An 18,398-nucleotide genomic window follows, 5' to 3' on the forward strand; every position below is an offset into this window, starting at 1 on the left:
CATATAATCACATCTGCTTTTTAAGCCACTGAATTTTGATCCTACATCATCATCATCATCCTATCATTCTATTCTTCATCCTATAGCTATTATTTTGTAAGGAAGGTATTTTACAGTGTCCCCTCGTGATCAATTAAAGGGCATTTTCTGGTTGTTAACCTTACAAAGTCTGAATAGAATAAAAATCAGAACTTGTGTTGATTTGAATTGACAAATTTATCATAGGGAAAGTGCCCATCTGTGAATAGAATGAAGTTTAAAACTATGTTTATTTGTCTTGCTGTTATGTGGGATTTACTATTCTTCATTTTGTTTGGTTATACCACTATGTTAACCATTTATTTTCTTATGTCAAAAATATAACTAGAAATATAATTAGAATTGACATGACATACAGTTATTCCATAAAAGAAGGTGGTAAAAACAAAAATACAGTTGTCCCTTGGTATAGGCAGATTATTAGTTCCAGGATTCATGTATATACCAAACTCTGCACATACTCAGGTCCTTAATTGACCCCGTAAAACCCACACAGGTTTCACATCCTTGAATATTGTATTTTCCATCTATGTTTGGTTGAAAAACTGCACCTACAAGTGGACCCTCACAGTTAAAATTCATGTCGTTCAAGGGTCAACTGTAAAGTTTAATGAAATATTTCCTTAAAAAGAAATGCTTCATGGTGAAAATAGTCACCATGAAAAATATTATTACTTTTAGAATAATATTTTAGGAATCATGATTGGATGAAAGCAGAAACAGCTGGATATAATTAGAAAGCTCATCATTATCATCGTTCCTACCATTCAATGAGTGCTATCTATTCATTGCATGCACCCAGCACCATAGGTCTCATGTTACGTTCTCTGTTTCCTTTAACCTTTAATAACTACCCTAAAAGAATTATAGTTTATTTTTATTGAGAAAACTAAGTCCATTAGAAATTAATTAATTTTCCATTATTATACAGGTAGGAAGTGGACATACTAAAACTGAAACCTATGCTGTGTGACTCAATAGATTATTCCCTTTTCTCATAACACTGAACCTTGTATATGATTATTTTACTAAACTGAATCAAGTGCAACTTTTTTGAAATTAGTATTAAATTTATTCATATTAATGGTCTTATGCTCTACACTTTCAGATTGTAAGACTTGAGAAATAAATACGAATTTTCAAAACTGCATGGAATTTTCTCTATGTACTCAGGCCCTGTCAGTCTCTTGCCTAATGCATGTATACAATATGGTGAGCAAGTGCTCAGTTTTGGAGTGAGAATGTTTTGGTTACTGACTTAGATTGGCTACTTATCAGCAGTGAGATCTCGAGCAAATTCATTAATGCTTCCCTATTTCTACACTTTCTCGTCTGTAAAAGGAAAACAATGAACACACAAAGTTTGAGTCTGTGGGTAGCTATCTATAAGTATTAAGTAAGTTATTTCATGGAAAACACTTAGAATTTGCTTGGCACACAATGCAATTAATAAATGGTAACTCAATGGTAGTTATTAGAATTCACTTATTATTGTAAAATATCTTTATTTCATTCAAAGTCAGGAGATATGATATCAGAAATGTGGTAAATATATCTATGCAGTAATCCTATTATGAACAAATTTGGATAAGAACAAATTTAAAATTGGTCTAGTATGAAATTAATTCCTAATGAGTATGCCTAATGACAAAAGGAGCAAGAAAAATAAACATTAAAATTATTATAAATCTAAAGTTTGCAGACATTTAACCTGGTAAGCAGGACATAATTTTCTATATGCTTGTTATGTCAATATTTACCAGAAAACTTGATTCTTCCAGAAACTCAAGGTTATTTAAACTGCTAATATTCACCTTCCTAAATTGTGAATGGCATTTTAAATGTAAATTTATGAAGCATCCTTTAAAATTTCATGTTATTAATACTGAAAGAAACAGAACTTGATTAAACACAAATTCATTAAGCTGACTGTGAAGCACTTGGGACCCTTTGCATTGATCCTTATAAAGCTGTGCGTCTAGAAAAACCTTTCGACGAAAAGAAAAGGTACATTTGGTCAAAGGGGAATCATATTAATGTTGCTTAATCAATGACTTTAGTATTTCTGGGACATGAAAAGTAGGGTAAAAAAATCTCAAGTGGCATGACAGTCATATAACGAATAAATACATAATTTCTCCCTAATGTTTTATAAATAGACCGTAATTCACATAGTTCCTATTTATCAAGTTTTAAAAAATGTTTTTTGTTGTTCTGGTCATCATTCTTGTTTTAATCTATGTAATTTATTACAACAATCTGGAAAGGTTATACTCATTTCTTTAAAAAATTTACTCTATATGAGCTTCTTCATAAATTTAACTCAAAACAAACTCTTGCTTTCTATCTCAGGAACATCAATGTAGAAATATATATGTTATAGGATATTTTTCTGTATGATGACTGTGCCATTCCTAATTTAATGATAAACCTACTTATAGTACTTCTGTAATGTGCCAGGTACTGTTCTACTCAATGAAAAACAAAGTGCCAGCTTTAATGCAGATTCAGTTTTAAGGGGGTAGACATTATAACAAAAAGCAAATACATATGCAGTATTGATGCAGATAAGTGGTATAAAGACAATCAGCTTCAGATAGTCTGTTACAAGAGTCACAAAATATGCAGGTCATATATTATACAAGGAAAATTTGTGGGGCTTTTTTCTTCCTATTTTAAAATTTATTATGTGTCTTCATTGAACCTTGTGAGGCAAAAATTCTAATACTACCATTCTTGTTTTCAGGTGGGAAATCTGAAGTACAGAACAAAATAACGAAATGTTTTTAAGAAGACAAATGAAACTAACAAACGGTAATCCAGGACCAGCATCATTGTGTATTTGTATTGTCAGTAGATTTAGCTACTATAGAAAATCTTTGAAGAATCTTTCTCAACATGATTTTTGATATACACGTGCACTAATTTATTGCGGATACATTCAACAAAGTAGAATTGCTGAGTCATAGGGTGTCTGCCTGTTCAGTTTTTGTTGACGCTACAAAATAACTAATGTAATTGTGCCAATTTACTTATCTACCAACAATTACGAAAGTTGTGATTACTCCATATCTCTACCAAAACGTGAGAGTATATTTTCTTTCAAATAAAAGTTTAATTGAACTTAAAAATAAAAATATATAATTAAAACTCCATTTTAGTGGGTATTATTATCCATGGATTACTTTTAAAAAATTCATTTTTTATTTGCTGCTGATGTATAAAATTTATTTCTTTAAAAAAATATTGGACGGGCGCAGTGGCTCACGCCTGTAATCTCAGCACTTTGGGAGGCCGAGGCAGGCGGATCGCCTGAGGTCAGGAGTTCGAAATTAGCCTGATCAACATGGAGAAACCCCATCTCTACTAAAAATATAAAATTAGCCGGGTGTGGTGGCACGTGCCTGTAATTCCAGCTACCCGGGAGGCTGAGGCATGAGAATCACTTCAACCCAGGAGGCAGAGGTTGTGCTGAGCCAAGATCGCGTCATTGCACTCCAGCCTGGGCAAAAAAGAGCAAAACTCCGTCTCAAAAAAAAAAAAAAAAAAAAAATTGACCTTGTCCGCAGTAAACTTGCCAAACTCACTTTTTAACTGTAGTATTTCTTTCTGTAAATACTGTTGGGTAGTTCTACACATAATAAGGCCATTTGTAAGTATTTAATTTAATGCATTTTCCAACTAGAAGGAGCATTTCTAGTTTGTTTTCATTGTATTTATTGATTTTAAGCTCAATTGTTTGATGATTAGAAAATACATTCTGTATAATTTTTGCCACGTGGGACATGTTGATACATCCCTGAAAACCCAGCATTTGGTAAATTATTTTATATGTTCCATCTGTGTGCCTGAGAATAATAAATTTCATAGTTGTTGGATACATCATTTTAAAACACATCAGGTCAATTTCGCTGATTTCAATGTTCAAATCTTACGTTTCCTTTCTTTTTTTTTCTTTATTTTGACAGTTACTGAGAGAACTTTTGCATTAGTTTTCTATTGCTGTCATAAAAATTATCATAAATTTTGTGGCTTAAATTAATATAATTTACTCTCACACAGTTTGGTCGGTCACAAGTCAGAGATAGCTCTCAACAAGCTAAAATCAAAATGTCTGTAGTATTATATTCCTGTAGACTCTGAAAATGAATTGACTTCCAAGCTCATTCAGATTATTGGCTGTATTTATTTATTTTTCTGTTGGTAGCTGTCGATTGGGATTCCTTCTAGAGTATTCTTGCATTTTTCAGGCTATATTATAGCTCCATTCATGTTCAAAACCAGCAATAGGGGCTAAGTCCTTCTCAGTCTTAGATTGTCTTTGATCTCCCCTTATGCCTCATCTTATCCAGTTCCTCTTCTCTTGCCTCTCTGTGACTCTAGCCAGAGAAAATTCTTTCCTTTTAAGGGCTCACATTGAGATTGGGCCTACCAGAGGAATCCAGGATAATCTCCCTATTAACTTCCGTAACCTTAATCGCATCTACAAAGTTATTTTTTGCCAGGTAAGTGTGTAGATATCTTTGGGAGGCTTTAATTTAAGTTATATGACCTTCCAAGCATCAATTTCCTCATTTCTAAAACAGGAATATTCCTTCCTTGTAAAGCTACTGTGAGGACTAAATAAGGTAATGTGCATAAAAAGAGCTTACCACAGTGCTCATAATATAGAAATAGCTCCATAAACAATACATTTTAATTTATTTTAATATACTATAGGTAACCCATGCTTTAGAGGTTTTTATATTTCCTTACTGTCTGCCTTAGGATGATAAAAATAAATTAATATTGACTGAAAAATTTTTTCTCAGTGAAAAGATCATTAAAACCCAAGACACATATAAGCTCTATATTAACTTGAGATAAATTCTTCACATGCCCAAGGAAACATTATGCCTGCCTTGACTTGCTCTTGTTTACTTACATCAAAATAAATTTTGGGGGGTTAGATGCACCTCAAAAACCTGACATCACTCTCAAGAAAGATGCCTCCAAAAATTGGGTAAGAATGATAAGAAACTGTGTAATTTTTTCGTGAAACTAGGCAAACTATTTACTTAATGGTACAATTGTTTAAAGCTAATTGAGTCTTCACTTAAAGAGAGAAAAATACTTCAATGTCTTATGTCTTGCTCGTGAGAAAGACATTTGAAACCTTGTTATAACCCATGTTCAACATTTAGATAGAGGAATTAATAATGTTTTGGTGAATTCTTGACAAACTAATAGAAGAACATGTTTACAAAGAGCATAAGAGGGTAGCATTTAATGCATTTATAAAAGTGCTGATTGTGATTATGATATAATACCATAAACGTAAATCATATTTATTTGTAAAATAAGGTACATGAAAGTAGTTATAATTTAGAATACTAGAATGTTTATTGATAAGTAGTGAAGGGATGATTGACCTAAGGACTCAAGTTTTATTCCCAACTTCGTGGTCAATTTTGTAACCATCAATTTATACTACTGCTCCAGTTCTCAGTTTTCTCATAGTGAATAAAAAGAGTGGCTAATCAGGACTTTAATTCTGGAAGCTTCTTTTATAAATCTGTGATAATGGCTTTGTTATACCTGTCTTGTATTTTAATGAAGTGTGAAATGTTTTGACATTAACAATCTATTAAACTGTGAATGATTTTTTTGGAAAAACATTTAGATCTTTCTTAATTGCATAAACTTCGTGTCTTATACTAAAAGGAAAAATAGTGTGAAAAATACCTTGCAATCTTGCACAGAATAAAACTCATTTCATTTAATTTTATTATAAATACAGCATTGTAGATCGGCGAGATAGGGATATCTATTTATACACATACACATATATAGTATGTGTGTATCTAATTTTAATGTATCTTCCTAATACATAATTCGTAATAGATAATTCATGTCACCTAAACCAATAGATAATTCATAATTTATAATTCATTGGGCTAAACTAAGTACTAATACTAGGAAGGACTATTCAAATGAAAAATGAGAATAATAGCTAAATTTCTATTTTTTCTTTTGATGCTATTTCAAGCTTTAAGTGCACTGTTTTTTTTCAAAGTGTAAATATAGAGAGTATGGGCAAAATCAAAGGTGAAAAATATGATCATTAACTACACACATATTATCAAACCATAGAAGATATGACCATAGTGTCAATGGGATAGGATGACCTCAGTTATCTAAAAGGAAATGCATTGTGAGAAACTTACCAGTTCAACCATATATTGACAGCTTTGCACAGTAATCTAGCTTCTCAAAATAATGTTTAAGATCAAATCTTTACCTTTTCTATAATTTTATCACTCTGATGTTTAGGAGTTTAGGGTTTGAAGAAATTGAAGATCAATACATGTAAATAGTGATTATTTCATAAAAATAAATCAAGTAAAAAAGACGAACAAAATTTTGAGACTTGCATGGTAGGGAGGATCTTATTCTAGGCAAAATGAACGGTGTGAGCAAAGGCTAAGAAATGGAGATCTTTATGAGTTGTGAGGAAGTTAATCTGAACAGGATAAGGCATTATCAGGGAGAATTTGAGAATGTTCAGAATACATTGACAAATGGTCAGATTATGGAAAAGCTTGAAGGTCTGCCAAAAGAAGTAACCTTTTGACACCCGACAGTAATGAGAAATTGCAAAATTTTTGAAAAGTAGAGTTGCATGATTAAAATGATATTTGAGAAGGTTACTGTTTAACAAGGCACTGAAAAGATTAGAGAGGGAAGTGCAAATACTCAGATCACATAGGATGCTTTGAACTTCAAATTGAACATTATAAATTTCTGTAAGAAAGATGAACTATGAACAGGGATCCAGGGGCAGTTAGGGACATGGATGAGGCTGGAAACCATCATTCTGAGCAAACTAACAAGAACAGAAAACCAAACACTGCATGTTCTCACTCATAAGTGGGAGTTGAACAATGAGAACACATGGACACAGGGAGGAAAACATCACACACCGGGGCCTGTTGTGGGGTGAGGGGATAGCAGAGGGATAGCATTAGGAGAAATACCTAATGTACATGACAGGTTGATGGGTGAAGAAAACCACCATGGCACGTGTATACCTATGTAACAAACCTGCACATTCTGCACATGTACCCCAGAACTAACAAATACACACACACACACACACACACAATGTATATACAGATTCCGTAAGTAGATTTGTTGCCCAAGATAATTCACCTATCACTTTATACCAAAAATAAAGTTAGCACTCAACCGAACAAAGCAAATATAACTCAAAGGGTGTATTTCAAAATAAGATCATTCATATATAATTAAAACTAGTTACTTGGAAATTAATTAGTATCTGTCATTACAGTAGAAACTCCTTAAACAAAAGCGACTCAAAGAGGTGAAGCATTTATCGACCAGTAATTCATCTTGTTAAATTTAAATAGGAGTTTGTATTTTATTTTTAAGTTACATAATCTAGAAAGTCTCAGATTACAAGGAACATAATTTCTTCAAACTTTCGTGAACGTAAGAATGTTGAAATAACTAAAAAATATTTTTAGTAATTTCAAAAAGAATGTAGAAGTTAAAGGCTCAAATGATCTGTTTAATTCACAAATTAGTCTCCTATAAAGCAGGCATGTAAAATTTAAGATTAAAAAATATCTTGAAATGAAAAGATGTTCTGCTAAAATATGTACTATCACATTAATGTCATTCATTTTTTCATGTGTCTAACATACACATAATAGGTCACATTATTGATATTCTAGAAATATTTTGTAGCTTAATTAACTAAAAATAATTAATACAGTAACCACGGTTTTAAAAAAAACATAGAAGTGGTTCTTCACTTATGCATTTTAGCCAAAAGAGAAAATAAAACAAAGCAAAAAAACAAACAAGCATGTCCTAAAAAAGTTATAATACTACTTTTTAAATATAATTTTTCTAATTTGATCAGCATTTTTGTGTAAGAATTCAGTTGCGATTTATATTTATTTTTTAGATATTTCAGAACTTGATTTTAAAATACAGAAAATAACTTTACATTTATAGAATCACAGACATTTTCTTCCAGTATTTAATTAGTATGACCACCTCAGAAATACAAAGACAATGTATTTGTATTAGATAAATGCCTTAGGATAATAATAATAACTCGTGTTATGCCTAAGTAAGCATGTAGATGGATCTAGGCAATAAATTTTCAAAGATGATGAAAAATAAAATATCTATTATTATAAATACGTTAAACTATTTTTCCCATAGTTAAATGAATTCCTAAAATAACATCGGAAGTCACATATTTCTTCTGAGTACTATTTTTTTAATGTTTTCTTGGTATTTCTAAACAGTTAAGCTCATAATTTTAAAGGAATCATTTATAAACATTTATTGTATATAGTTAGATACATACATCAACAGAAAGGACAGAGAGAGAGAGTAAATAGAAACTGACCTCATTCACTGTGGCATAGTAGCTTTCATGTTTGAAAGTGGGTGAGTTGTCATTCCTGTCTCTCACCACTATTCGCACTTCATGGTAGATAATAGTGCCCACTTTTTTGTTGATGCACTGGACCTGCACCACAATGGAGTGTATGTTCATCGGTGGCTGCAATGTAGAAATTGCATCTTTTAAAATACTAATGAAAAACAAAGCTTCTCAATCACTGTCAAAGCACTTGTTCATTCAGTACATTTTTCTATTCTTATTTTTAAATTATAATAATCTAGAAGAAAATGATCATTTTAAGGACAAGAGAAGACAATAATAATTAATTTATTGTTTAATTTTGTATCTCAGTGTGTGCACTTCAGGTAGCATTATGCTCACAGTTAGCGGACGGCTGATGAATGCAACCACAAAATTAATGCTTAGAATTGATTGGATGAAACGAAGTTTGCCCCCCAAAGATTAAAGAAGCAATAATATAAACTTTTAATTTGAAAAAAGTGTTAATTAATAAATTCCTGGAGACGAGAGATTGTTTAACTTTTATGTTTATTTATATTTTTGCTGGAACATTATATGTTCATTGCTGATCAAATTTAAAATACTGATTATCAAAAGAGAAAATCCAAAATCCCGCCAACTAAACTTATTCTACACATTTAAATGCTTATTTTGCTAATCTTTTTCTCTCTCTAAATATGTACATGTTATAGACACACAGGCACACAGTGAATATCAGCCCATGTTTATCAATATAGATTTACTATAGCATTTTTTGTATAACACTATGAAGTTATGTTATGTGACAGCAATATTACACTTATTTCTTTGTGATTTTTAAACACCTTTTGAGCCTATACAATTTTATCTCTAAATACGTCATTTTTGCAGTGTCCTATCCTGACCCCTCCATCTTAAAATCCTTGTCTCCAGCCTGACATCTCCTTTCAAATTTCTTCCAATTTATTTTTCTTTATTGCATTTCTCCCTGAAAATTTGGCTTATTATATATTTTATGTACTTGTTTTGGTTTGTCTGCCTTCGCTAGACTGGAAGCTCAATAAAACCTGTGTGTTATTTTAGTCACGATGGTACCCCTCTTTCCAGTAACCAGCCCTGTGCCTAAGACAGATGACCTGGAGTCAAACTGCATGGCTTCCAGTTCCATAACCTACTAACTGTATGATCCAGGAAAAAGTACAAAGTATCTCTACGCTTTGTTTATTCATCTATAAAATTAAGGCTAACAGTTACACCAATGAGAATTGTAAATACTGCGTGTGATTAGACTATACTAGGCATATGTTAAACACCTAATGGATTAAATACATATCCCATTTTATTTATCAAAAAAATAAATATCCAAAAGAGTGAAAAAACAAAATCTATAATGCATGCCACATTTGTAAATGAGAAAAATGCTACAGAAACTATATCTAAACTGAAAGAAATCATTATTTAGTTTCAAGATATTTTTATGGCCAACAATGAAAAAGAAAGTTGACTTGAATTTGTAGCTGTCTGAGTGATGCTACCTAGAAAGAGTAAATTGAGGCATCATTGACATATGAAAAGAGGCCTCTAGTGAAATGACACATACGTTTTCATATCTACTCTACTTCACCTTTAATCACTGATACAAATGAAGGCATTAAAATCATGTGTATAAAATCTGTGAATGTTACAAACCTTGGAAGGATGTATAAATACATTTAATGACCAAAGACATGGTTCAAAGGCATCTTAATAAGCCATAATAATGGGTTACAAAACGGTAAACTTTTACAATAATAAATTTTATCTTCCAATTTGTAATAGAAAAAAATAAATTACCCAAATGTAATAGATGGCTACAAACATTAATGTAAAAATGTAATTGTGAAATTTTGATAGCTAAAAGCTGATTTTACATGCCAGCACTGTAAATGGGCTACTGGAACACTAATGCATACTGTACATTAATTAATAATATCATGTATTAATAATATATAGGTAGATTATAACAGGTGCCATTTTACACGTGCGTAGAAGAGAAATTTGAACACTTTTGAGAATGTATAAAATTGGAGGATTTTAAATTTAACAACATCTGATTTGTCAAATATCTAAATGGTTGTTACGGAAACATCCATTAGTTGACTTATTGTAGTTTTAGAGAGCAGAAATAAGAAAAATAGTTGAAAAACATTTCAAAGCATGTTTTCGCCATAAGTAGAGGGCTTCTCTTAATCCAAATTTGCACCAAATAATTATGTGCCTGTAACAAAATATCTCATGCAACTCATATGCACCTACTATGTACCCATAAAAGTTTTATAAAACAACAAAGAGAGCAGAGATTCTTATCAGTAGAAGAGTATAGTTTGTGTTACAAATAAATTTATACCTTCTCATTTCCAATATCTTTTCCTTGCCATTATGAGCTAAGATATTTGTAATGCTTCGGTTTCTTTTTTTCACATTTGTCTTTGTATAAGATAAAGAAAAATAAGGAGGAAAAAGTGACATGGAATAGAACAGACTATTCTATAAAACAAGACCCATCACTGAAATATGCCAGTTTGAGGATAAAAGACCATTGAAAAAGACTAGCTCTTAGAAGTTTCCTGGAAAGAATTTGAAGTAGATGACCTCCATTTTTACTACCAGCTTTCAAGTGTTTAATAGACTTTTTAAGGGAGGTCCAGCATATTTTAATTGTAAATTAAAAACAAAATAAATATGTGTACTGTTTGCCCTTGGCACACCTCTTGGAAGACAATGAGGTGAATTATGCACTTTTAAAGTTATTTATCTTCCAATTATTGCAAGAGAGACTTATAAAAACATTCTATCTCAACTTCTAATTCTTCATGGAGTGGTACCACTGGGACCAAAAGGTCACAATCTTACCAAATAGAGGATCAAAGGCACTGTGTACTGAGGCCTCACTTAGTCCTGCTAAGTTCCCATAAATTAGATCTAACCAGGTCACCTGGAACTGTTATCACTCTCAACTTTAGCTCCCTCTGCAACTGTTAGTGGCATGGCTAGAACTTAGAGGGCAATAAATTATAACCATGATGGATCACACCGATGGCAAAAATTCCCTGTGGCTAATATATAACACACAATGTAATTTTGTATTGGCATAGATTCGATTGTGCTGTATAAGAAGGTCATAAATAAAAGTACAGTTCTACTAAGTCCATTAGTGGGAGTTTAGGGACTCCAAGATGCTTCAGAATGCGTTAGGGAAATTTTGCTTTATCTTTCATAACTGGTGGCAAAAATAAGTCATGGTAATTTGACCTTTTCTAATTTTCTTTAATTGCTTTATTCATCAAAGAAGAAAAAAAAGCTAGGTAGAAATTGTGTTCATGTAATTATTTAAAACTATTACCATTCGTATATACCTAAACATGCAAGCTATTATTTCAATTTAAAAATGAGTGCTGAACACAATACTCTGAATGTATACTTGCACATTTGCGTATTAGTGTACCTGTGTATAGGTTATGATGTGTGTATCAGGAATGATGTATATCAACAATTAAAGGATATTATCATTAAAACGTGGGTTTGAGAGCGTGAAGAGAAAAAAATTTCCCACAAAATGTAAAAATTTTGTAATTCTAAAAAAGAAAAAAATATTAAATAGAAATGTTTGTTATGAATTTCTCAATCATTTAGAAGTCAACATGACAATTAAGGTTTTTATAGGGGATGTGTTGATATTAGCAGTGTAGATTATAGCGCAAATCTTCAATCCAATATATTTTTTTCTAGAAACCAAATGATTTGGAAGTCAATGATTTGGGGGACAGGGAAGGAATTTTTGGCAAATCTGTAGGAATTGATTTTATTTTTCATAAAGCATAGGCAAAGTTTGTCTAATTCTCAGGAGTGAATTCTTTTTTTCATGATAGTTCTGTCTATGGACTTACTACCTTTATACATAATCATTCCTATTTCACAAGTAATGTGAAAGTGAAAGGAAATAAGACATTGTGCGTTTTAGAAATGACTTTTAAATAAAAAAGCAAACTTAAAGGAAATGGCTGGCCAGAGTTGTCAGTGTCCTTCACAAATTAAATTTTCACAATGAATAGTAGCATATTTACCGAAGATATTACCTAAAAAGAAAATATCAATTTGAAAATACATTTACACATATGTGACATGTAGATAGATCTGTAGAGTTTTCACAGTGAATTATTAAGGACATTCAGTCTATTTAATGGTATTTGTTATATGAAAAGTTTAATGTGGGTTAGGATTAATATGACATAGTCCTTGGACACTAATAGTAACTTTTATAAAACTGATATGAGGTGATCATAAATAAAGTCAGTCAAAAACACTATTAAATAATATGGATTTTAGAACAAGGAATTGCATACCAGTGTTATTAGAAAATAATTTATACAGAAGCAGCATTTAAGATATGTCCTAGCAGTATATAAAATTCAACTGATAGCGCTGGATAACAGTGATTTCAAAGTTTATGTTCAAAAGAACATCAGGGAAGGTATGGTAAAAAAAAATTGAATTATGGTCATGGGACAATAATTACATTAGTTTTCTTAGATTGTAGTTTGTACGTTTCTAAGTAAAAGGAAAATTATATAGACAGGGTGCATCTTGAATCTAGGAAAACTCAAGAGCCAGATAGAAAACAGTTTGCAATGAAAAGATATCTGCAGACATACTCTCTGCTTCAGCACTCTGAATGTAGAATAGGTTGAATCAAGACAGGTGGTAGAGAACAATTAGTTTATATGAGTGACGACTAAGAGGTCTTATACTAAAGTTATGTTGATGGATGGAGATGCAAGATACAATGTGGAGATAAAACTACTAAACTTAGCAGTTAAATGGACACTGGCCTGGACAGAGGAGTCAAGCTCTTTTTGCAGCTACCAAGTTAGAGTCTGAAAGAAAAGAAGCTATTTGATGTTGTTATGAACATAATTTCTCTTGTTCAGAAATTGACAAGCTTCCAGGATATTAAAGGAGAAGTCTAATGGTTCTCTAAGACACAGATGTTCCCTCCCTTTCTCATTCTTCTTTCAATGAGTTAAAGAAACTGTTGTTGATATAGTCAGGAAATACATTCAAATTATATAAATAATTCAATATCATATAAACACACACATAGACATTTAAATTATAATAAACTTATATTACAGGAGCAAAGAAAAAAAATCACTAACATCTCTATCCAGAACTCTCCCGGTGCTGTTCAGGAAAAGCATTTGCTTAACAGGATCCATCAACACCCAGTAATCCACATTATCCTTTAAAGAAAGTTCTATGGTGGGGTCTGGTCCTCCAGCAGTCCCTTTGATCAGCATGTTGTCCACCAGAATTGTACCTGCAAACCAAAGAAAGTTATTTGAAAACATATTCTACTCATATGAATTCTTTAGCAAAGATCATGCTCTTAAACCGTGGCTGGCTCACAATCAGTTTTACAGCTGAAAATACTCAACTGTATATCTAGCATAAGACAGAAAATATTTTTACCAAAAGGTCAAAATATCTGCATTATATTATTTATAAATAATATTTTTGGTGGAAGGCAGAGATTCAGACACGGTGAGTTCCATCATCCATTTTGTGTTTCCCTCTAACAACATAAATCTGTTTCCCCCCATCTATCACTTCTCACAGGAGTTATCACTGAATTTTATCCTGAACAAAAGGAAATGCCTGTAATAGTAGAGTCTGATGTCTCAATTAATTCTGTAAGACCTCTGATGCGAAAAAAAGATATTGTGAAACTAAGAAAGGAAGAGGAAAGTAGAGATTTTTAAAAGGTAGCTGAGTCTCCCATGGTGAGAACTGCTTCTTTTTATCTTAGAGCAAATACATAAAACATAAATCTTGACATGAAAGACAAAACTAGTGTGCAGAGATGGAATAGAAGCCATTCTTCTTTAAGACACGCCTGGGTTACTCCACTAGAACAATGCACTATGCCAGTGTAACATTTCAGTGCTTGCTTTCTTATTATTTTTTTTCAGCAAGCTGAATTGTAGACAGTTTTTGAATAAAACTTGAAAAGATTATGTCTCTAACCCTTTCTACTCTGTTAAAGATCCCATGCATTTTACATGTCGAATGCAAACAGCACTGATGCAACTCAAATACCATTTTTCCCTCACGCAGCAATGATCCCTTTGCCAAATAATAATGTACCATGGCTTAGAGCAATCATTTTCAACTGATCCATTTTATTAAACTTACAGATATAGAAGAGATGTGGCTATGCAAGTAAAATGTAGCCTCCAAAAAACACTAGAATAAATGGCAACTATCGAGAGAACTCATTGCCTTAGGACAGCACTCAAGAATATATAGAGAATCCATAAATATGAATCTGGCTTGAAAAATATAATGAAAAATGTATCTGTTGCATTTTCTTAAGGCATGAAATTGGCCTAAATGTTATACCATTGCATAATTACAAGAAAAGTGGAAGCCTCTTTAAAATATTTTCTCAGTAATTTAATAAGAACTATAATTATCTATAATATTTCTTTATCATACTACTACTACCGGTCTTTATCTGTCTAAGAAATGCTGGGAAGAACCATGAATCTTTTGTAACAAGCCAGAATAATGTTTAAACACAAATGTTGTCTCACATACACATACTTTTGTAAATGGCACAATTTTTTTGCACTTTTTCACATACTAGGATATAATTACATGAATATTGAGTGGAATGAGTATTTTTATTTTTGACTGAAATGGCAAATACACAATCTACATACAATACACTCCAAAGTATAGATCAGATATTGATGGCATTTTACTGCCTATAAATATGTTCAAGAATGTATATATATTCAAGGCCCCAGTACATACTAATTTAAAAATACTTCACACAACTCATCATGAAAAGATATTTGATCTATATTTCAATATACAATTGAGAAATTGAAAGGGAATTTATTTTATGATCAAGAAAACTTATGTACAATAGGCAGGTCAACTAACATTAACATTAATATCTTGACTCAATAGTGTTTAAGAGTAGCAACTGCAAATCTTCTGATTGTGTATATATATATATATATATATATATGTGCTCCATATATATATATGCTCCATATACATATATGCTCCATATACATATATGCTCCATATATATATATGCTCCATATATATATGCTCCATATATATATGCTCCATATATATATATGCTCCATATATATATGCTCCATATATATATATGCTCCATATATATATGCTCCATATATATGTATATGCTCCATATATATATGTATATGCTCCATATATATATATATGTATATGCTCCATATATATATATATGCTCCAAGCAGATACACTAAGGGGAGGAGCCATTGAACTCTCTTTACAAAGCAAACAGTTTATAACCAGATAAAGTTTTAATAGTAACTAATATTAAAGTAGTGAAACAAAAACACTGTATCTGGATTTATATTTTATTTAATGATTCTAGTTTTCACGGAAAAGATCTATAGTTTTCTTGCTCTCAGCTCACTCCTGAGTTCAATGATTGAAACTCAACAAAAAATCTTTCTACTGCTGGTGTGTTGAAAAAGAAAGAGTTTTGTTTGCTTGCCCGCTTTCCCCTTTAGAATTGTCCATTTGTATTGCCAAAAAGAAAAAAAAAAAAAAGCCTCTCAAATTTTCATATACCATCTTGCTTTAAGCCAAATGTTTAGGGGAGAGAGAGAGAAGAGAGCAAAGCTTAGGCAGACATGATACAAGGAGCAATATACATATTTTTTAAAAATTAACCTAAGTGTTCACTCTGAATTGCCTGAACAACTGTGCCCATACCCCTCTCCTTAGAAGAATATGTGACACCCAAGCTACAGTTAGCATTAAGCCAGAAACTCCTGTCTCTCCCTATCCCGGCAGTGGTGACTGTATCTTTCCACACATCCTAAGTTTTCAAGACCTGAAAAACTAGTGTTCTAGACAATATTGACAAGCAGCTAAACACCAGAATACTCTGGATATATTGGGATAATATGCTCTCTTTCCTCCTTCGTTACTTTGCAAACTTGCCTTTTTGCCAATAAACCTTTCGCTTAACATGTTTCATTTGATGTTTAAATGTATTCTCTTCCTTGACTTCATTTTAAATATTACAGATAAGTTAAAAATAAAAAGATGAGAGGCACGACACAACACTAAATAAGAAAACTGGATGGCTCTATTAATATCAGCTAGAACAAGCAATGTTTAATAGTGGTAAAGAGACATATTTACTTATAATAAAGGGATCAACAGGTGTAATCCTGAGTAGGCCTGTCTTGCAGAATAGGTAATACCCAAGATGGGATTCACCTTACATGGCATTTTCCTTTCATCATAATAAAAATGGTGGCAGTCCAGAAAATGGAATTAAATTTAGTTTGATACTCATATAATAGAAGTTAAGAGAGCTGGCCCTGGAATGGATAGGCTTAGAATCCAATCCATAATCCACCACTTACCAACTATGTGAAAGTGGTTAACCTCATTTACCCTTGATTTTTCTCCTCTATAAAATCAGTACTACAATAGAAAAGGCATTTCTACTATAATACTATATGTATGTTCCTGAAAAAGACTTGTTCTCTTGTATTTAGAACAATAATAAAAATCAAAACAATCACAATCATGTTAAAAATATTAGCACAGTTAAATATTTATTGATATTTTCAACACATTTCTTGGCTGGTCAATCTTTTACAGCCTTAAATATTGGGATTTGTGCTTCATCCTTCAAGAAGTAGGTATTGAGGGCCATTTACCTCTAGGGACTTTTTTTATAAAAACGGAAAACTTCCTCTTTCATTTAGCCTCTTTATTAGCCTATTAATTCAGATAAATAACTTTGCAGCTTCTTTTTATGTACTTCCTGATTCTCAAGAGAGAGTAACATATTAAATTATAGGAGTTCATGTAACTGCTAATATAGACTGTATTTGTACAGAATAAATGTTCTTCAATAGATTTTCCATTTTTTCTTAAGGACTTCTTACATAGCTAGCCCTTTCTTTTTAATTGTGAAAAAAAGCTTATCCAGACCATATCAAAGCATAAATATCAAATGTATGAATAAACGTAAATAACTAGAAAATAACTTATAAATCAATAAACCTTCCTCATTATACCAACTTTATTCTTCTATTTGCCAATTGTGTATAATGTAATTTACATCAAAGAAGAGCCTACTGGTTTGCTCCGATGATTAAATTAGATAACCCATGTGAAGTGCTGACTATAGTTCCCGCCAGAAGTAAGAATTTCTAAAATGAAAATTATGGTTATTGTTGTTGATAACACCATTTTGGAAGGAAATCATTTTTGGCTAAAAATAACTTACTTTATGTCACAGAAGACTTACAAACCAAGTCTATTCTTCATTTCACAAAGTTAGGGTTATGTTTGGTCAACACATTAGTGTAGTAAGCAGTCTGAAAGAATTTATACGAATTCAAAAGACTTAAATCCACAGTAATCAATATTGGAAGTCAGAAGGTAAAAGCGAATGCCTCTTTGAGACACAACTGTAAAGAAGTCCCCATGCCTCTAACGGACAGTTCTTTCTATGCTACATTTCAGCTGATAGGCAAACCATCGAGGGCTACTATCACCAGAGACTGACCACCACTCTTCCCACTTTCTAACCTCAGTCTTGAATTTTCTCATAGAAACAGTTAGTTTTAAAGGCAGGAAAAGGCCTTATTCAATAAATTCATACTAGTAGTGATCTTTATATAGAATGCTTTTTGCTCATCCTCAGTATAGTGCTTGGTTTTATTAGGAAATATACACACGTAACACACATACAAACACATGTACAGTTGGCTTTCCATATTCATGAGTGGTGATCTTTATATAGAATATATAGTATACTTTTTGCTCATCCTCAGTATAGTGCTTGGTTTTATTAGGAAATATACAC

At 31.8% G+C, this 18,398-nt stretch overlaps 1 protein-coding gene across 9 annotated transcripts in view; it reads right to left on the reverse strand.

Moving 5' to 3' along the window:
• PCDH15 (protocadherin related 15) overlaps window positions 1–18,398 on the reverse strand; it is a 1,819,045-nt gene that overhangs the window by 564,079 nt on the left and 1,236,568 nt on the right. For all 9 annotated transcript variants that reach the window (XM_055274344.2, XM_055274341.2, XM_055274340.2 and 6 more), the window contains 2 exons: window positions 13,657–13,817; window positions 8,465–8,620 (listed from right to left, as the gene is read on the reverse strand). In XM_055274344.2, coding sequence (XP_055130319.1) covers window positions 8,465–8,620; window positions 13,657–13,817 — 317 coding nt within the window. The remainder of the gene's footprint in view (window positions 1–8,464; window positions 8,621–13,656; window positions 13,818–18,398) is intronic.

The sequence above is a fragment of the Symphalangus syndactylus genome, chromosome 4 (assembly GCF_028878055.3).
Source record: "Symphalangus syndactylus isolate Jambi chromosome 4, NHGRI_mSymSyn1-v2.1_pri, whole genome shotgun sequence".
NCBI classification, from domain to species: Eukaryota; Metazoa; Chordata; class Mammalia; order Primates; family Hylobatidae; genus Symphalangus; species Symphalangus syndactylus.